The sequence below is a fragment of the Mastomys coucha genome, unplaced genomic scaffold (genome assembly GCF_008632895.1).
Source record: "Mastomys coucha isolate ucsf_1 unplaced genomic scaffold, UCSF_Mcou_1 pScaffold22, whole genome shotgun sequence".
In the NCBI taxonomy this organism is placed as follows: domain Eukaryota; kingdom Metazoa; phylum Chordata; class Mammalia; order Rodentia; family Muridae; genus Mastomys; species Mastomys coucha.
In genome coordinates, this window is record NW_022196905.1 from 136717525 (window position 1) to 136739339 (window position 21815).

The 21815-nt window shown below is 49.0% G+C and overlaps 1 protein-coding gene and 1 pseudogene across 1 annotated transcript in view; both read left to right on the plus strand.

The window, feature by feature from the left end:
• Positions 1-382: 382 nt before the first annotated feature.
• LOC116070984 lies at positions 383-1109 on the plus strand (annotated as a pseudogene).
• A 9325-nt stretch (positions 1110-10434) lies between these two features.
• The window catches only part of Foxk1 (forkhead box K1), a 66619-nt gene continuing 55238 nt past the window's right edge, over positions 10435-21815 (plus strand). Inside the window, exon 1 of the mRNA XM_031338571.1 lies at positions 10435-11024. Within this exon, the coding sequence (XP_031194431.1) occupies positions 10504-11024 (521 nt within the window). The 5' untranslated portion in view covers positions 10435-10503. The remainder of the gene's footprint in view (positions 11025-21815) is intronic.

Sequence of the window (21815 nt, forward strand, 5' to 3'; positions counted from 1 at the left end):
GCCTCAGCTCCCCATGCTTTCCAAAGTGTGTGAAATGGCAGCTTCTAAACATGGGGTGTTCAAGATGGGGGTGCAGCTCATTAGCAGGATGTTTGTCTAGCATGCACCAGGTTTTGGGTTCCATTGCTAGCAACACACACATACACACACATGAATGCAAACATTAAAAAAAAACATACATGTGGTGGCACATACATGTAATGCTAGCACTTAGCCTGTGGCAGGAAGATTGTAAATTCCAGGTCACCCAGGTCTACCTCAGTGAGATAATGAGTTCACTAGGGTCCCTCACAGAAGCCTGGATGGGTTTCCTTACAGAAGCCTGGAAGGGTTCCTCATAGAAACTTGGATAAGAAAAGTGTCCCTCAGCTTTGCAGATGCCACTGTCACTTTCTCGCTGCTTGCTGCAGTCATGGTCAACCCCACCGTGTTCTTCGACATCACGGCCGATGACGAGCCCTTGGGCCGCGTCTCCTTCGAGCTGTTTGCAGACAAAGTTCCAAAGACAGCAGAAAACTTCCGTGCTCTGAGCACTGGAGAGAAGGGATTTGGCTATAAGGGTTCTTCCTTTCACAGAATTATTCCAGGATTCATGTGCCAGGGTGGTGACTTCACACACCATAATGGCACTGGCGGCAGGTCCATCTACGGAGAGAAATTTGAGGATGAGAACTTCATCCTGAAGCATACAGGTCCTGGCATCTTGTCTATGGCAAATGCTGGACCAAACACAAATGGTTCCCAGTTTTTTATCTGCACTGCCAAGACTGAATGGCTGGATGGCAAACATGTGGTCTTTGGAAAGGTGAAAGAAGGCATGAACATTGTGGAAGCCATGGAGCGTTTTGGGTCCAGGAATGGCAAGACCACTAAGAAGATCATCATTTCCGACTGTGGATAACTCTAATTTCTTTTGACTTGCAGGCATTTTACCCATCAAACCATTCCTTCTGTAGCTCAGGAGAGCGTCCCCACCCCATCTGCTTGCAATACCCTGTAATCTCTGCTCTCACTGAAGTTCTTTGGGTTCCATATTTTCCTCATTCCCCTTCAAGTCTAGCTGGATTGCAAAGTTAAGTTTATGATTATGAATAAAAACTAAATAAGAACTGTTAAAAAAGAAAGAAAGAAAGAAAGAAAGAAAGAGAGAAAGAAAGAAAGAAAGAAAGAAAGAAAGAAAGAAAGAAAGAAAGAAAGAAAGAAAAGGGTCCCTCTCAGAAGCCCGGGTAAGGGAAAGGATCTCACAGAAGCATGAGTCATTATAACAGTCTGGGTGACTCAGGGAGCTACATCATGGAAGAACTATCTCAACCTGTCCCTGGGCTCCCAGTATAAACTACAGGTAGCTAGTGCCCTCTCCCCACTCCCAAGAGTATTCACTGCTTGCATAACCTCCATCAGGGAATGGTAGTGGTGGGGAGCCGGGTACCATTCTTGTGCATTTTGTGAGCCCGTCTCCCCAACTGCTCCCTATCTACAAGGGAATGTTTCATTCTGAAGAAGCAGTTTTGCAACACAGAGACAGAAGGCTCCTGAGCTCCAGGCCAACCTGCCATATGCAGACAAAAAAAAAAAAAAAAAAAAAAAAAAGTAACAGAGCCAGGCATGATCCATGCCTACACACCTTTAATCCCTGGACTCAGGAGACCGAAGCACGAAGCCAGCCTGGTCTACATCATGAGTTCCAGACCAACCAGGCCCCACAGTGAGACAATGTCTCAAGAAAAGCAGGGGGTGCGCAGGATGTGGCTCAGTTTGTCCAATGTTTGCCTAGCTACACAAGCCACTGGGCATGCCTGAGGTCTCCACACTTCGGAGGCAGAGGTAAGAGAATCAGAGGTTCAAGGCTATCCTTTGCTACATAGCAAGTTGGAGATTAGCTCAGGCTATACAAGACTTTGTCTGTGCTCACTCGCCCCCCCAAAAAAATAGGAAGAAAAGAGGAGAATGAGAGAAGGAGGGAAAGGAAGAAAACACAGAAGGAGGGAGGGAGGGAGGATCACACTGTCTGGTGGAACTTTGTGTCTTGACAGACTCCTTTCTGTTTGTACTGACCATGTGGCCACTCATCCCACGTATCTACTGGCCATTTGAAGGGTGACTTGTGCCATGGTAAAACAGAACTGTAATTTTATTCCATTTTAATTACAATGTCAGCCAGGTGGTGGTGGCACACGCCTTTAATCCCAGCATTTGGGGAGGCAGAGGCAGGTGGATTTCTGAGTTCAAGGCCAGCCTGGTCTACTGAGTGAGTTCCAGGACAGCCACGGCTACCCAGGCCCACCAGGCCTGGCTTGTGTCATGCTGGGGATGGAACCCAGGGCTTCATGGGTGCCAGGCAAGCACTCTACCCACCAAGCCACATCCCTGCACCCGTAAAATTCTTCTTAGTACAAAGCACTCTCTCCCTCCCTCCCTCTCTCTCTCTCTCTTGTTCTCTCTCTCTTTCTCCCTCTCTCCCTCCCCCCCCCCCCCCCCCCCCCCGTGTGTGTGTGTGTGTGTGTGTGTGTGTGTAGGGGAATGTTTGTATATAGTGCTGGGACTTGAACTTGGGACTTTGTGCAGGCCTGACAAGCATTCTAACGCGCACAGAGTTAAATATCAAGGCCAGTTCTCCTTTAGAGGACTCTATAGAGGCATATAATTGCCATCATAATTACTTCTCTGCCCCCACCAGCCAGTTTGTAAATGTCACTCTGTGGTTGTCTTGCTTCTACCTGAAGGTCACAGAACCACACAGGGGGCCCGTGGTACTCCTCCAGGGAGTTCTGCAGTTCTGTGAATCTACAGCGGCTACAGTGTATTCCACTGCATGCCATGGTGCTACACTTTGTCAGTCCATCCCCTGTTCAGGTTGGATTGGGCTGCTTCCTGTTCGGTGATTAGGGTGATTATGAATTAATAGTAATTGCAACATCCACCTGCAGGTCACTGAGTCAATGCAAGTTTCTTTCTTTTCTGTTTTTTTGTTTGTTTGTTTGTTTTTTGTTTTTGTGTGTGTGTGTGTGTGTGTGTGTGTGTGTGTGTGTGTTTCTGACAGAGCCCAAGCAGAGCAAGAAATCCATCACTGAGCCACACTGGGGGATTCTAGGCAGGTGCTCTACCACTGAGCCACACCCCAGCCCCTCACTGGGGGATTCTAGGCAAGGGCTCTACCACTGAGCCACACCCCAGTCCCTCACTGGGGGATTCTAGGCAAGGGCTCTACCACTGAGCCACACCCCAGCCCCTCACTGGGGGATTCTAGGCAAGCACTCTACCATTGAGCTACACTTTCTTTTTACTTTTTTAAATTTTTTTGAGACAGATATTTTGCTAAGTTACTCAGTCTGGTCTTAAAATATTCTGCTTCAGCATCCAAAGTAACTAAGATCACAGGTCTCTGTCACCAGGCCTTGAAATGTGGATGTTGTTAGTGTGTGTGTGTGTGTGTGTGTGTGTGTGTGTGTGTGTATTTTATGTGTGTATGGTATATGGCCATATGTGTGAAGTTGTGTGTGTGTATGCATGGAGGTAAGAGAAGGACACCTTACTCTTTCACACTCCACCTTACTCCCTTGAGATAGGGTCTCTCACTGAATCTGGAGTTAGGCTGGCAGCCATCAATCCTGAGATTCTCCTACCTCTGCCCCAGCAGCACTGGGATTAAGGGTGTAAGTGTGGCTACACTCAACCTTTAAAATGAGTACTGGGGGTTCAAACTCAGGTCTTTGGGCTTGCACAGAAAACACTCTTCCTCACTATTTCCTCTGTCTTCGGCTGTAGTTTATAAGGAATTGCAAAGCTGCTTTCAAAGTGGTTCTGCCTCTGTGCATTGCATCAGCACCATGGGAAAGTTCCGGTTACTCCCCATTCTCATCACCTGTGAGTAATGTCAGTTCTGGGATTTGGAAAGCAATGTGCAAGAGATGTGTAGCAATATCCATTGCGCTTTTAATTTGCTTCCTAATGATCTTAAGCATCTTCAATGCTTTCTGTTCAGATTTCATTTATGTTTTTTTATTTTTTGGTTTTTTGAGATAGGGCTTCTCTGTATAGCCCTGGCTGTCCTGGAACTCACTCTGTAGACCAGGCTGGTTTCAAACTCAGAAATCCACCTGCCACTGCCTCCCTCGTGCTGGGATTAAAGGCATGTGCCACCACTTCCCGGTAAGTTTTTTTTTATGTATGTGAGTGTTTTGTCTCTATGCATGTCTGTGCACTCTGTGCATGCAGTGCCTGAGGAGGCCAGACGAGGGCTTTAGATTCCCTGAGACCAGAGTTCAGGATTCGTCTGGGAGCCATGTGGGTGCTAAGAAATCAAACTCAGTCCTCTGGAAAAAGCAACCAGTGCTCTAACCACTGAGCCCTCTCTCCAGCCCCGCAATCTTTTCATATGATTTTTAAAAATAGATTGTAGCTATTTCTAGTGTGTGTTCTTCTGTGCACACATGCTGTAGCTCACATGTGAGGCCCAGAGGACAGTTTTTCAGAAGTCTATTTTTTCCTTCTACCCGGAGAAGGAAGGTTGTTTTTTTGTTTCTGCCGCTTCCTGGAGGGTCTGCAGGTTGCTGGCCAGCTTTCCTGTCTCTGCCTCCTATCCTACTAGGAACTCTTGGATTAAAGACACATTATACCACACCAGGCTTTTTTTTTTTTTTTCAGGACAGGGTTTCTCTGTATAACCCTAGCTGTCCTGGAGCTCACTTTGTAGACCAGGCTGGCCTCAAACTCAGAAATCCACCTGCCTCTGCCTCCCAAGTGCTGGGATTAAAGGCGTGTGCCACCACCGCCCTGCTCCACATCAGGCTTTTTAATGTGGTCCCAAGGGATCCAATTCGCGGTGGCCAGGCTTGCACGCCAAGAGCTTTTACCAGCTGAGCCACTTCCCTAGCTACCTTGAATGCTTGCTTCTTACCCAGATATCTTCCTCAAGACATGCCTGTTCAAATCCTTTGATAGGTTTTAGTTTGGTTTTGTTTCTGTTTGGTTTTGTTTTAAATGCATGGTTTCTCTAGCTATTTACTACACCTTTGACCCAGCCTCAGACATCTCTTGGGGCTGGGATGTAGCTCAGTGGGTAGAGTGCTTGCTTAGCATACACTAAGGCTCCAGGTTCCAGTCCTAGCACTTCATAAACTGGGTGGGGTGCTGTATGCCTGTAATCCCGCATCCCCCCCTCCTCCAGGAGTAGAGGCAGGAGGATCGAGATCTCAGGGGCTTTCTTGGCCACATAGTGAGTGTGATTTCTGCCTGGGATATATGATATTCTGTCTCAAAGATGCAAAAATAATAATAAATAGATAAATAAATAAATAAATAAATCATCCACCCCTTAGTGAAGTTTTCTTGTGGCTGGCTCTTTGACTGAAGTCTGCTTCTTTTGGATCCTGTTGTGAGCTCTGACGGTTTCTCTGAAGGTAAGATGCTGGGCATTGTAAGGCCTTTTTTATTGGCAGCGGGCTTTTTCTCTTTTCTTTTGTAGAGTGCAAGCTTTGTGAGACAGCTTAAGCAGGTTCTCTGGACCTGAAGGGACAGAGAGAAGAATTCAGCTTCCCACATTTTCATTGTTCAAGGGCTCTTTTTCAAACTAGCTCTTTTCTTGCCTCTCTATGGTAGCTGTCAATATAGCCAATGAATTACTGTTTAAGGAAAAAGGAATTGCAGACAATTGAATAGACGTCTAGACTTGCCAAGGTCAGGGTGAGCTGGCTCTGCAGCTCTTGATATCATTACTATACCATTTCTTCCTTCTTGGCAGAGAACGAGGAGAATGGAAGGAAGGAAGGAAGGAGAGAAGGAAGGAAGGAAGGAGAGAAGGAAGGAAGGAGAGAAGGAAGGAAGAAAATTATTTTTTGTTCTTTCCTGCTTTAGCTCCTTCTGTTGTTTAGACTCAGATCCTAATCCTAAATTGTCCTGTGTACCAGACCAAACTGGATTTGAACTTTTGGCCATCCTCCTGCCTCTGCATTCCAAATACCAGGGTGACAGACATATGTCACCACATCCAGTTTCCAAATCCTTACAGGCCAAAGTGTACCTCTCCCGTCTTGTCTGGTTCAGTTATATTGATAAATATGTGTATTTATAAAATGCACAAACAGAAATATGTCACACTGGCCAACTTTAAGTGCATTTCAGTGGCACTGGATATTCACACTGGGACTAGGAAGGTGGCTCATTGGGTAAGAGCATTTGCTGTGTGCAAGCACAAGGACCTGAGTTCAAATACCCAGCACCAAATCCGAGCATGGCTGGACACACACTTGTCACCCAGTACTATGGAGGCTGGGGCAGGACACGGTTGGGGCTTGTTAGCCACCAAGCCAGCTCCAAGTTCTGCGTCTCAAGGAGCTAAAGCTGAGAGTGATAACACAGAACACCCAATGTCCTTCTCTGACCTCTTCCCATGAACTCTGGTAGGCATACCTGTACACAAGGGTGTACATACATCACCCTCCCCCCCATACACAAGTTCACATTGTTAAGCCACATTAGGCACAGTGGTCTGTAATTCCAGTACCAGGGAGGCTGAGGCAGAGGATTTACCATGAATTCAAGGCCAGCCTGAGCTATAAGAGGATAGCCTGGGCTACAGTGTAAGACTCTGTCTTGAGAACTATATAGCAAGCAAATAACAACAACAACAACAAACCTACTGTGCAGCCGCCATCACTGTCCATCTCTAGAAACTTCTAGCCTTCTAAGCTGAAGTTCTGTCCCCACTGAAACACTAGTCCCTTGAACATGACTGCTCTTTGGGCCTCACATAAGTGGAACTATAGGAGCTGGAGATGTGGCTCAGTTAGCAGAGTGCTTGCCTAGCATGCATGAAGCCCGGGGTTCGATCCCCAGCCTTCTGTAAACTGGGTTTTGTGATGTATGCCTGCAATCTTAGCACTCAGAAGTAGTAGATGTAGAGGTTTCAGGACATCCTCAGCTACACAATGAGTTCCAGGCCAGCCTGGACTACATGAGACTGTTCTTTTAGGTCTGGCTTATTTGGTTCAACATTGTGTTATCAAGATTCATCCATGTTGCAGCAGGCATCAGATTTTCTTTCCTTTTCCAGGCTGACTAGTATTCCTTTAGATGTATGTACAGAATGTGTAGGTTCTTGAGTCTGCACTCTAGCTATTGTGAGGGAAACCGCCATGAACAGAGATCTCCTACACACCTTGTTTTCAGTTCTTTTGGATATGTCCAGAAATAGCATTCTGGGTCCTATGGTAATACTATATTGATGTTTCCATATATGTGTGCATGTGTGTGTTCACATGCATGGGCAGACAGGAGGACAACCTCAGGAGTCACCCTTAGGCATGGCATCTATCTCCACTGAGACCATCTCTCTACTGAGCTAGACTGACCTACAAGTCCTGGGAGTCCTCCTCTCTCCACCAGGCCAGTGCTGGGATTCTAAGTGCATGCCACCTTGTGGGCCTTTTTCTTTCTGCAGGGTTCTAGGGATTAAACCCAGGTTGCCACGCTTTCACTGCAAGCAGTTGGCTGACTGGGCCGTCTCCCCACTACTTTGTTGGTGGTGGCAAAGTTTCACTATGTAATTTGGGCTGACCTTGTTCTCCTGGGAGATTCTTCTGCCTATGATTACTGAATAATGGAATCACAGGTATGTGCTACCAACCTATCTTATGCTGAATTAAAAAAAAATGTGTGTGTGTGTATGTGTGTGTAAGTGTAATATTTCTGGAACTCCTTGGCTCTCCCCCTCCCCAATCTTTCTTCTCAAGACTGCTTTACCTGGTCTAACAGCTTCCAAATCAGCCATCCATAGTTACTCTGACCCCTGATTTAGCCAAGCTCCAAGGCACTCCTGGTGACTCATTACAAGTACATGGGTGTACTTGTGATGGCGTTGGGGTTCCACACAGATCCACAAGAGTCCACCATGGTCTTTCGCTTATCTAGTTCAGATAACTTGGTTACTCTTCTCCACCTCAGTGACCTCTTGTCCATCTCCCCAACCTAGAGGGGCTCAGTGGTTAAGAGCACTGACTGCTCTTCTAGAGGTCCTGAGTTCAATTCCCAGCAACCACATGGTGGCTCACAGCCATCTGTAATGGGATCTGATGCCCTCTTCTGATGTACTTCAGAAGACTCAGTGTACTCACAAATATAAAATAAATAAATCTTTTAACAACAACAACAAAAGATACCTCAGTGGGTAAAGGTGCTTACCACCAAAATAGGACTGAAGTCTTATTCTCCAATCCCAAATGGTGGAAGGAGAGTTGTCCTCTGACATCTACATAATAAATAAAATATAATAATATTTTAAAGAGGTGGAGCATAGCTCAGGGGTGAAGCACTTGAATGCACAGGACCTTGGACTCAACTGTAGTTCTGAAAAATGAAAATGAACACTGGAGCAGGGCATGGCATGGTAGCTCACACTTTTCATTCTAGCATTTGAAGATAGAGCCAGGGTTGCGAGTTCAACCTCAGCTATACAGTAAGTTGGAGGCCAGCCTAGGCCACCAGAGATCAGGTCTCAAACACACTCAACAGACCAAGTCAAAAGAAAACCAAACCTAAATTAAAAAAAAGCTTCTGCCCCATCTCTCAAACATGCTTATTTAGACAGTATGACAAGTGAGAAAATGGTTCTCAACCTATGGGTCACGACCCCACAGAGGGATTGTTTATCAGACATCCGGCATATCAGATATTTATATCATAATTCATAAGAGCAGCAAAATTACAGTTATGAAGTAGCAACGGAAATCATTTTACAGTTGGGAGTCACCACAACATGAAGAACTGTATTAAAGGGCCCCTGCATTAGGAAGGCTGAAAACCTTGGCTAAATCATAGCTAGGCTTTCCAGTTTGGGTCCAGAATGGCAGGGAAGTATAGGATCGTAAGCAGGCCAAACCTCTCGTCTACCCGCCCCCTCAGGATACTATGCCATGCACCCCGACACACATGCACCCTGTCAACACACACCCAACATGGCTGCGAGCATCACAATGGTCACTACAGGTCTTTAATTCACGTGTGTATCGTCTTTAGTCCTGAAGCTCTCTGAGGGCAGGACCTATGACTGTCTCTATTCTCAATCATTCTTTTAAAGAAATCTTTTGTGTGTATGTTTGCACATGTGTCTGTGTATGAGTGTGCGACCATGCATGCACAGGAGGGAACAATTGTGTGCTCCTTTCTCCCTGTTTTATTCGTTCGTGTTTTTGTTTTTGTTTTGAAAGTTTCACAAAGAACGTGGAGCTCACTGATTGGCTAGGCAGGCTGGCCAATGAGCTTCAGGGATCTATCTGTCAACCTTTTACCCAAAGCGCTGGCTGGGAAGATGGAAGCTCTCAGTGGGTTTTGAAGTCGGTGCTGGGGAATGAACTCTCCAGTCCTGGGGGAGGAGTGCATCAGGCACTTTACCAACTGTGTCAGCTCCTTCATAGTCATTATTAAATGTGAGAAATCGTGAGTGTGTGTGCGCGCGCTGCAGAGAGCTAATGCACTCTGGTCCTGGGGTAAGACTTGGGTGAATTAGCACCCCAGTGCAGGACCTTAAGTTCTCCAGGGATTCACCTGGTGCCAAGTTCACCATCTAAATGTTTTCAACTACTGTCCATCTCTGGGCGCCCACAGTCCCTAGGAACCAGCAGAGCGGTTCACCTTAAAAGGAACAAGGGGAACCCGCTGGGGTGGTGCACAGCTGTGACTCCAGCAAGAATTGCGGAGCCTGAGCCAGGGTGGTCGGAGCCTGAGCCAGGGTGGTCGTCAGCTGGAAGCCAGTCTGGTCTACATACATAGACCCTGCCTAAAAAAAAAAATGAATGAATGTATTAATTTAAAGCGTTAGATTGGTGGCACACACCTTAATAGCCACATGCAAGAGGCTGGAACAGGAAGATTATGAATTTGAGGCCAGCCTGGTCTAGGTATTCAAAACCAGGCCAGCCTTGGTATGAGACAGGATCTCAAACAACAAAAAAAGAATCAAGGTTGTTCAGTAAGTAAAGGTGCTTATCATCAAGCTTGTCAATCTGAATTCCATCCTCGGAATCCACAGGGTAGGAGAGAATAGACTCCTGAAAACTGTCTTCTCTGACCACCCTCCCCATACACACACAACCACGTGGTGAAGAACCATAAGTACATACATGAATGAGTAAAATGTAATTTGCAACATTATACAAAAAAAAAAAAAAAAAAAAAAAAAGCAAAGCACAGAGTCGCTGTGCAGAAGCGATCAGCAAAGAGCAGAAACCATTACAAGCATCCCTGGACTTTAAACTCCAGCCCCAATAGGACACCCCAAAAAACGTGCTGAGTCCAAGCACCAACGCACGCACTTCGGGACCGGAGGAGGGGGCTCTGAGCCTCTCTACACCCGCCCACCCCGAGTGGAAGCTGCGCGCGCAGCGAGAGGGTCCTGCGGCGTCCCGGCTCCGCTCCAGGCTGCGATCCAGCCCGGGTTTCCGCGCGCGCCGCCCCGCCCCGCCCCGCGCCGCCTCGGCCGCCACCGGAGCCGCTCGGAGCTGCGCGAACATGGCCGAAGTCGGCGAGGACAGCGGCGCCCGCGCCCTGCTGGCGCTGCGCTCGGCTCCCTGCAGCCCCGTGCTGTGCGCCGCGGCCGCGGCCGCCTCCTTCCCGGCCACCACGTCCCCGCCGCCCCCGGCGCAACCCCCACCCGGGCCGCCCGCGCTGCCCGCCGTGTCCGGTCCCGGGCCGGTGCCCTCTACCGCCGCCACTGCCACCACCACCACCGCGCCCGCCCTGGTGGCCGCGGCCGCTGCCTCCGTGCGCCAGAGCCCCGGGCCGGCCCTGGCGCGCCTGGAGGGTCGGGAGTTCGAGTTCCTGATGCGACAGCCCAGCGTCACCATCGGCCGCAACTCGTCGCAGGGCTCGGTGGACCTGAGCATGGGCCTGTCGAGCTTCATTTCCCGGCGCCACCTGCAGCTCAGCTTCCAGGAGCCTCACTTCTATCTTCGCTGTCTCGGCAAGAACGGCGTCTTCGTGGACGGGGCCTTCCAGAGGCGCGGAGCGCCCGCCCTGCAGCTACCCCAACAGTGAGTACTGCGCCACCCCCGGGTCATCCCTCTCCGGACCTGGCCTGAACCCCCTGACCACCCCCTGACCTCTACCCCACTCGGCTTGGCCCCTTGTCACCCTCTGATCTCGACCCTGCCCAACCTGAACCCTTGGTCACCCCCTGAACTCGCCTCTGCCTGGTCTGGCCCCTGAGTCGTTCCCCAAATCTCTTATCATTCCGGCCGGGTCCTACCCCTGGTCACTCCTCCTCCTCCATCTCGACTCTATTCGGCTTTGATTCCCTAGCCATCTCCCAGTCTTCATCCCACATAACTCTGACCCCTGATCAATATCCCACCTAGCCCAGCTACGCATGATCCGTAAGTTACCGGTGATCTCGACCTTCACCTGGCTCTGACCCCGTGGTTATCCTGATCTTAATCAAGACCCAACTAACCCTGACTCCCCAGTTAACTCACTGGGCCCTGATCCCTGGATGGGCCCGACTGACTGGTAGGGCCAAATCTAGATCCCACTCAGCCTGAAATCCTGTCACCCTGACCCTGGACAGGCCTGAACACTTGGGTCCACTCCAACTGCCCCCCCCCCCCACTTGCCCACTCCCTACCTCCATCTGTCTTCCACTCCTCCCATGTTGGAGCAGGTTGCCCATGATCTGATCCCACCTGGCCTCAATATCTGGGGTCACTCTTGACCCCCATCTTACTAGCCAGAAGCAGTTACCCCTGACTTTCCTTAACCTGAAGACCCTAGAACCACCCCTAACCTTTATCTCACACAGCCTAAGTCTCCAGAGGTCATCTCTGACTTCAGATGGTTTGAGACCATCAGCTCACCCTGATCTCCATCTTTACCAGCCTGGACTCTCTGGGTCAACTCCAGACCCTCCCAGTCCTGAAACACTCCCCTCCTCCATGGTCACGCCCTGACCTAAACCCTGGCCAGCATCATGAGATACCACCCAGCCTGAACTAACACCACTTCTCCCCAACCCATTGCCCTCAACCCTGACTCCATTTAGCCGGAACCCCCAGCATCACTTCTGACCTTTGCTAGTCTGAACAATGCTAGGTATGTTCCTGTCCCTGACTCCATAGGTCAGGACCCAGTATTCACTCCATACCTGGGAGGGTGTTACCTTCGAGGTATATGGTGCAGGGGGTGTATGGTGAGCTGCCTTGGGGGCTGGGCGGTGGGGGGCCGGTCCATGCTTTAAAGGCATGTCTGGAGGCAGAAGTTTTAAAGGTAGTTGCAGGGCAGGAAGTGGTGTGCCTCAGTTTACCCCCAGAACATGGTGGGAAACACAGGTCTGTCCCTAGCTTGGCCCAGCTCCCAGGACACTGCCCTGTGGCATTTCAGCGCCATGCCTACCTTACCGTCTTTTAAGCTCCCATTATCCCCAGGCCTTTACCACCCTGGGGGTGGGGGTCCAGGACTTTAAGATCCTAAGTACTAGGAGAAAGCTGAGCTGATTACTTCCTCCCAGTGGTTTCTTTTTCTAGTCAGTAATTGCTTCTAACACGCACTGCTATTCCTCTGACAAGGTTCACAGTCAGGTGTGAGTGTGTCCGACTCATTACTCACATTTACAAGCACCGTTAGTGTGGAATCTTTGCTGGGGTCATTCCCAGGTCTGGAGTACTTGATGTGTATGTCTGCCTGGCCAGGATCCTGGCACGTTATAGATTCTGTACTGAATGAATAACTTTGAACCCCAACAGTGACTCATCCTATTAGGGTGTGAGAGGGAATTCGACCTTCCATTTCCCAGACCTGAAAGATGTGTCCTTGTGAAGTGATCTTAGCCGGGTGGGAGAGTGCTTCTGTAGCTCATGCAAGACTCTGGGTTCTGCCCCCAACACTAAAGGGAATTTTAAAAAAGGACAGATTTCTTGGAGAGGTGATTGTTCAGTTAGTAGGTCATTAAATGCATTCCTGGGCCTGAGAAATTGACAGACGACCACTCCTTCTTTCCCCTTTTTAGGGGCTCTTTCCTGAAACTCAAGTTCTGGAAATACCTCAGTCCACTATCCTGTCCTCAATCTAAAGTTCTCTTCTTAGGGCTCTTGCCCACCCCCCCCCCCCTTCATTCTTATTGATGGGGATGAAGGTGCACATGCAGGAGCCAGAGGAAGAGGCCTTCTCTGACCAACTCTTCACCTCATTCCCTGAGGAAGAGTCTCAGATTGAACCAGGAGCTGGGTTGGCAGCCAGGAAGCCCCAGTCATCCTCCTGTCTCCACCCCTACAGAACTGGGGTTGCAGCAGCAGGAAACCACGCCTGCCTTTTTACATGGGTGCTGGGGAGTCCACCTAACATCCTGGTGTGGGGGCAAGTGTTCTTACTCACTGGTCCATCTTCCCAGCCCCACTCACACTGCCTTTTAAATAAAAGGCTTTCTTTCACACTGAATTGTCTTCCTCACCGTGGGCAAAATTTCAACCCATAGCGTTCCTGCTCATGTCCTGAGTAGGCCAAGGCTGGTATTTTTGAAATGATGTTGGTGTGTGCGGTGCCTGGAAATCTGTGTCTCAGGAGCTGGCACGTATAGTGGGTGCGTGTCTGAGCATGGTGGCTTAGCTGTCAGGGAAGTGACTTACCATTGAGCCCTGAAGCCCTTTAGATGGGTTCAGAATGCCCTGTGCTCTGTGTGTGTGTGTGTATCTGTGTGTGCATGTGAGTGCTTGTGTGTATGTATGTGTGCAGGAACGTGCTGTGTGTGTATGTGTGTGTACATGTGAACATGTGTATATGTGTGTGCACATGAGTGCCTGTGCACGTGTGTGAGCATGCACACGTGCTGAGGTCAGAGGGTGACCTTCCGTTGATGTTTATCACTCTCTATCCTATTTTGTGGGACAGGATCCCTTACTGAACCCGGAACCTGCTGGTTTGGCTACACTGGCTGGCTAGCACGCCCTGAAAACTTCCTGCCTCAACTCTGCAGCACTGGGGTTACTGGAGTGCAACAGGGCACCCAACTTTTTCTTGCATGTTGGACACCAAGGTCGGGTCCTCAGGCTTGCTAGCACTTACAGCCGGAGCCCTCACTCTGGCCCTGAGGCACACTTGCATTTCTTTCCTTTTCAGTTTTTATTTTGAAATGAAAAATTCATTAGTGACTTGGAAATAATGGCAGTGTTTTCTGTGCCTATTTCTTGTTTTGTTAGTTTTAACACTAATATTTGAGGTTATAAGGCCAAGTGTGGGGGTGCATACCATAGTGGCAAATTCAACCATTGCACTAGTTTTGTTGACTTAACCATTGCCTGCCTTCAGCGCGCTCCAGTAGCTCCATGCTTGGCAGTTTCGTCCACTGTGGACGCCCACACTGATTCCCAAAGCATCTCCAATCCTCAGCTGCCTTCTTCCCCACCCTCAGGATAGCTGACAATGACAGCCATTTATATGGGTGACATTTGCACACACCACACACTCTCCTAGGTGTCTCCCACATAGGAGCAACCAGAATCCAGCCCTGATTGTTGCTGGAAGCATATCTTTTCAAACCTTCAGTATTTTCAATTACTGTATCGGGGAAAGTGTCTCCTGACATAGCTGGTCTTGATGTGTTGTGATTGATCCTTGGGCAGAGAACTACCCAGAGTTGCCAGGCACACAGGCAGAGGGAGTATGCTTCTGTGGTACTGAGGTTCAAACCTAGAGCTTTGCATGTGCTAAGTAATAAGTAAGCACAGAGCCACACCCCAGCCCCTCACTGGGGGATTCTAGGCAGGGGCTTTACCACTGAGCTACATCCTCCAGCCCTCTTTTCACTTTTTATTTTATGACAGCTTCTTACTAGGTTGTCCAGGCTGGCCTTGAACTTTCAATTTCCTGCCTCTTTTTGCAGAGTATCTGGGATGATAGGCCTGCATCACCAGGTCATATTTGTGTTTTGGATTTGATTCAGCCTTTTCCTTGGGTGGGCTTCAGTGTGCATGCTTTTGTATGTATGTGTGTGTGCCTGTCTGTCTGTCTATGTTGGTGATAATGTCTGTATGTTTCTTTTTACCATTTACTTTGGGATTGGTTGTTAAACTTGAAAGATACATTTGCTGCCACAGGAGAGCACTTGGCCTGGAGTCCTCTGCTTAGGCACAGTAAGGGGTCAGATTTTCTCCCCAGTTCTGAAGAAGCAAAGTAAAACCACAGACACTGAGTGCTGACTGAACTTCAGCACCTGGCATCCACGGTTGCTGGCTCCCTCCCCAGTTCTGCTCAATCTAAAAGCAAATCGTAGGTGTGGAGCTGCCCTGGGAAAGATAAGGATCCCTTAAAAGAAGAGAAGGGTGGCTCACCTCACCTAAGAAATGAACAGTGAGTTCTCCTGCTGGCAGAACCCACTCAGAGCTCTGCTGCCCCACGATGGTCTGATTTCTCACCCTGGAGTGACTAGAGTCAGAGTCATGATCTGTCTGTCTGTCTTCTCTCTCTCTCGTGTGTGTGTGTGTGTGTGTGTGTGTGTGTGTGTGTGTGTCCTTGTGCCTATATATATGGGGGTACACGTGCACATGTGTATGAGCAGGGAGGATAGATCGACTTTGGGTGTTGTTCCTTAGGAGCTATCTTTTTTCTCTTCCTCCTTCTCCTCCTTTTTTTCCTCCTCCTCCTCCTCCTCTTCTCCCCCTCCTCTTCCTCTTCCTCTTCCTCCTTCTTTTCTTCCTCCTCCTCCTCTTCTTCTTTTTGGACAGGGTCTCTCACAGAACCTGGAATCTGGAGCCCATCAATTAGGCTAGCCTGGCTGGCTGTCAGGTCCGAGGGACCCTCCTCTCTCTGCTCTCTGCTTTGAGATCACAAGCCCACCCTGGTTTTTTATCTAATCTTCCCGGATTGAACTCAGGTTCTCATGCTTATACAGTAAGCAGTGTCCCCATTAAGCCACCCCCCTCCCCAACCCTGAAGGACACGCATCCACACTCCATGTGTCTCACTCTCGATTGCCAAGTGATGTGTTGAAGGAACAGGGTCATTTGTCCCCAGAGGGTCCCACAGTTCCTCGTAAGACTGAATTTTAGACACGAGCAGACCTTCACTTTATCGTACCTGCAAAAGAGTGTTGGCCCCAGAGATTGGATCAAATTTCAGTTTGATTTTTATCTTTTCTTTCTGGTCAGAACTGCCTCTTACTGGTGTTTGGTATGGCTATCTGGAGACAAAACTGTCTTTATCAGATTAGATTTTGTGTGTGCCGGGAAGCAAGTCTGTGTGTGTGTGAGAGAGGGGGGAAGAGAGAGAGAGACACACACACTTACAGAGACAGAAAGACAGACAGAGAACAGCCTCCTGCATTATTCCTCAGGAGCTATGCACCTTACATTTAGAGGCAGGGATTCTAACTGAACCTGGTACTCACCAACTTAGGCTAGGCCAGCTGGCCGAGGGAGCCCAGGGAAAGTCCTTTTCTCAGCCTCCCTAGGGCTGGGGTTGTAAGCATGTGCCACAGAGCCTGGATTTTATCCATGGGTTCTGGGGACCATATTCAGATCCTCATGTTTATTTGGCTTTATTGACTGAGCTGTCCCCATCCCTACCCCATACCCCTTTATTCTGGCCAGCCCTGAAGTCACCATGTGACTCAGGCTGGCCTCGAACTCGACTGATCCTTCTGCCCCAACCTCCAGGTGTTGGGGTGATAGGCAGGTGGCACCCTGTTAGCAGCTTTTGACATTAGTTAGGAGCTATCTGAGTTGCACGTGTCCTCACTAGGACTCTCATGTTTATTTGACTATCAGCATCAGGTTGTCAGAGGGACTGAGGGGCTTTGCCTCGGTGAGAAGGATGGATGTAACAGATCACAGTGATTAGATTCGCATCCTGATAAAATATAACCAGCTGTCATGGCTACTTTGCTACCCAAAGAATTGCTTCAGACCTATGAAAAGGGTACTTGACAGCTCTTTGCTGTTTCCAGCTGGTCAGTTGACCGTGGTCAATTAGTTGTTAAGCCATTCATTGAGCAACTAGTTAGCTGCTGATGTGTTGAAATCCATTTGAAAACGCCTGACTCCATGAAAACAGACAGTTCCCCTCGGACTTCTCCTCCTTGCGTAGCATCACCAGGGCTGATCACAGCATCCTTCTTTTCCTGCAGTCCCCCACCCTGGTGCCCCCCATACTCTCCAGGGAGCTGCTGGGTGGAGGCAGGTTGGTCAGGAGTGGATGTCAGAGCACAGCTTCATCTTACCAGGCGCTGCTCAGACTCTTTCCAGGAGTCAAAGCTGGACCATGTGGACACTGGGGTTTTGTCTATTCAGTGTCTGCCTGGAGGCAGCCTGGCATCACACAGAAGGAAGGACACTAGGAGGGCAGCAGAAACCAGCCACCTGGGAGAGGGGACAGTCCCACTGGTCCTAGGGCCATGGCATGGGGAAGATCCACAGGGGTGGCGTGGGTGACTGGGTTTGGTGGAAGAGGGCTTTGAGTGCAGCATGCTGGGAGCTGGGGAGGGAGAGCTGTTGCCTGGCAATTCTGGGGTCAGGGGTCAGGACTTGCAATACAGCCCCCTTGTAGGGAAAGATTGTTGGGAGGCATCTGCTGCTGGGTGTCAGGCATGTCAGTTCTGCTGCACTGTGGTCTGGTTACAAAATTCCTTTCAGAAGGTCTGTGGGGGCCTAGTGCTGCAGCTCAGTAAAAGTCCTACTTCCCTCTCAGGACTGCATAAACCAGGTGTGGTAGCACACACCTGCAGTCTAGTGGATAGAGGACGATCAGGAGTTCACAGCCAGCCTTAGCTATGTAGTGAGTGGAAGGCCAGCTAAGGCTACAGAAGACCCTGTCTCTAAAAAACCAAAACAGAAAAGTTTGCAGGGATTGGAAACTGGCACAACAAATCTGTACTAAATATGCAATCCATTCAGTTTGTTATCGCCTAAGGAACAAGAGTCGTATATATTCTCTTTTGATAAGATGGGGGCTCATGAAGCCCAGCCTGCCTCCAGTTTCCTCTGTAGCCCAGGATGACTGAGCTGATCCTCCACCTCCTTACTGCTGGGATCGCAGATGCACACCACCACAGCCAACAGTTCAGAGCTGTCTGTCTGTCTACAGAACTTAGATAGTAATTATATAGTACATAATTTTCACCATTGGTCCATAGGAAAGATGTTGTTGGTCATGTAATGTGACTAAACAGAGTTTGTACTGAGCACACAGAAGCTCTTTGAGCAGTTAGAGACCACGTGGGGACATAATGGGGGTCTTACTTGATGCTTTTGGAAAAAGACTGCCCTGCTTTAAAAAGCAGAAATGAAAGCGTAGGAGGTGGGGTTTGGAGACCAGACGATCCACAGATATCCGTATTTGTTGTTTTTGCATCTTGTGAATGTCAGGGGATAAACTTGCTAAATTAATGACAACTCAAATTGCAGCCATGCCTCATTTCCATAATTACCCTACACTTAAGGCATTTCATATTAAAATGAGAGGATTATAGGAAAAAATGCTTTTACTTTGATTTCCTGGAAATGGGCCCTGTTATAACTGGTTTGGAGATTCTGTAGTCATTTTTAAAGCATCATTTCTCCTAAGTTCCAAGTTTCGTGGTTAGATGTTGCTGCCAGCTAATGAGAGAGAGACAGAGAGACAGAGAGACAGAGACAGACAGACAGACAGGCAGACCATGAGCGCACTTGGGGGAGCAGGAAGCTGGTACAGAGTAACAGCGCCCTTTACCCCAGCACTGGAGAGGTGGAGGGAGGACATCCCTGGCTACATAGCAAGTCTGAAGCTGACACAAGCTACAGGACCCCTTATCTCAAACAAACAAACAAACAAAAGACCATTTTTAGGAACACACACCACATCCCCCAACCCCACTTAGGAACACACACCACATCCCCCAACCTCACTAAACCAAAAACCTGGATTTGGCCAGATGTGGTAAGCCATGGCCTGTAGCTTGGGTAGTTGAAGGAGGAGGATCTTGAGTTGTGGACCAGTGGGCAGCCTGGGCTACATAGACGAGCCTGCCTCAGTGAAGCCTCCGATTCAGAGTGAGACCCGTTGTGTTGAATTGTGTTGTCAGTTTTGGGTTTTTAACTCTTATGTTACTTATGTGTATGTGTGTGAGCATATGCATGTATATGTGTGTATGCAGGGTGCATACCACAGCACACGTGTGGAGGACACTGTCAGAGGACGGTGTCCAGGGATCCTTTGTTTCCTTCCACCCTGGTTCCTGGCAAGAGGCTTGCAAGGTGAGCATGGTTTTTGTTTTTGTTTTTGTTTTTTTAACCTCCAGAACCATCACAACAGCGCAGTCATTGTGGTTTTATTGTGAGCCTCTTGAGCATCTAAAATAATGTAAGCCAGCTAGACTCACAGCTGCTTTGGCTCTCAGTCTGCTGCAGGGAGTGAGAAAGATTGGCCACACTGCACTGGAGCTGGAAACGAGGGCCTTGCCAGATAGTCAGATAGTCCTGCCTGCCCCTGGCTTTTATCTCTCACCAGGCAGGACTTGACGAGCAGCTTCTTTAGGATTCATTGCAATGCAGAACATGAGCCAAAGCCATGGGCTGTGGTCAGTGCCTGCATTACCCCACCATAGGTCATGCTGGGAATCACTCCTTCAACCCCACGTGTGGTTTTATAACACCATATGTTCACCAGAGTGGTGGCAGATCTCATCAGGACTGAATATCTAACTGAATAAAGAAAGGTTATTTTGCCCTAGGTTCCTTGCATAAATTCAGTCTCCATGAGGTCAATAAGACATGATTTTTTTTAAATGTCAATCTTAATAGGAACAAGCTCTTTGATATACACAGCTTTTGTTGTTCTTTCTGAGATGGGCTCCCCAGTGGCCTCTTGTTACCTGAGCTGGCCTCAAACTCACTAGGTAATTAAGCCTGTCCTGGAGGCTGAGGAGGTGGCTCAGTGGTAGAGCATCTGCCTAGAATCCCCCAGTGAGGGGCTGGGGTGTGGCTCAGTGGTAGAACCCCTGCCTAGAATCCCCCAGTGTGAGGCTTGTGGGCTGTAGCTCAGTGGTAGAGCCCCTGCATAGAATCCCCCAGTGTGAGGCTTGTGGGCTGTAGCTCAGTGGTAGAGCCCCTGCCTAGAATCCCCCAGTGAGGGGCTTGGGGTGTGGCTCAGTGGTAGAGCCCCTGCCTAGAATCCCTCAGTGTGAGGCTTGGGGTATAGCTCAGTGGTAGAGCCCCTGCCTAGAATCCCCCAGTGTGAGGCTTGTGGGCTGTAGCTCAGTGGTAGAGCCCCTGCCTAGAATCCCCCAGTGTGAGGCTTGTGGGCTGTAGCTCAGTGGTAGAGCATGTGCCTACCCTGTAGAAGATGCTGGATTTTAGTCTTCAGCACTGAATTCCTTGTGTCTAGCTGGAGCGGTATGCAGTCTTCTCTGAAGGGGGCTGTGCAGTCCTGCATAGTGCTTGTGACAGATACTGACTGAAGTTACCTCCAGGTCCTGGGCAGCAGATAAACCAGACTTATAGGCAACATAGGGTGCCAGGACATGGAAGCTGTTAGGAGTGAGTGTCACCTCCATCATGTGACAGGCAGTGGCAGCAGGACACATGGGGAGTCTCCTTGTATTACCAAGAGGTCTTAGCTGGAAGGCAGTGATTCAAAGCTACTTATGAACTTAGCAGCTCTCTGGAGCACACTCATATAGATGGAGCAGGATCAGGCTGGAAACTACCTGCCAGCACCTTGCCACAAGGTTGCAGAAAAGGGAACCCCACAGAAGTGAGGGGTCTCCTCCCTTTGTCCCTGAGAAGATGCCTCACAGGCAGGGCCCTTCTCTGGGGATGAACCAGTAAGTGAGCGTCCTTCCCCCAGAAGTGTCCAGAAGTGTCCAGCCGCCTCTGCTTTCAGCCCCATCAGCCAAAAACATGGCTCCCTGGTTTGGTCCCAGCACATAGACTATGGCTCAAGGCTCAGCTTCCCTGTCTGAGTGTTTTTCTCTATAAATTACAGAGTAGCTGGGCAGCGGTGGCGCACGCCTTTAATCCCAGCATTTGGGAGGCAGAGACAGGCAGATTTCTGAGTTCAAGGCCAGCCTGGTCTACAGAGTGAGTTCCAGGACAGCCAGGGCTACACAGAGAAATCCTGTCTCAAAATAAATAAATAAATAAATAAATAAATAAATAACAGAGTAGACATATTTTCCCTGGTTCGCCGGCCCTAGCCAGGGATGCCATGGAGACTCTAGAACTTTCTCCAGCTTCATTGAGCTACAGTAGGCCTTTTATTTGTTTTTGTTGGTTTGTTCTTTAGGTTTTCTGTTCAGTTTTTTAAGCAGCCTCAGATGTAGGCTGTGCCCCAGTATTCTCCAGGGCCACAGGTCCCCCAGCTACTGAGCACAACCTCGGTTTGTCCTGTCACAGCAGAAGTTTTCTTCATATGAAGATCCTTCTGTCTTCTCCCATTTCCCCAAAGGAGTCTGGAATTAGATACCTTCTGTCCATGCCTGGCTTTATGTAGGTTCTGGGGATTCGAACTCAGATCCTCACACTTGCATGGCAGTCACTTTACCCACCGAATCATCTCTCTAGCCAGGAATTTTTTTTTTTTTAATAATGATGTCACTGTTCATCCGGGGCATCTCAGTTCCATTTGAGTCCAGCTTCTCAGCGTCTCATCCTAGCAGATGGTGACATTCTTTGATAGGTAGGTGGCAGTCCTTGTGTGTCTGCTGTTCCTGTCAGCTTTCCATAACAGGCATATTCACGGAACAGGCTGTTGGTGTTGGTGGTCTGTTGTGCTTACTTTTTAGGTAGGCTCTCTCTATGTACACCAGGCTGGCTTTGAACTCTTAATTCTCCTCTGTCAGTATTCCAAGTGCTGGGTTATAGGTG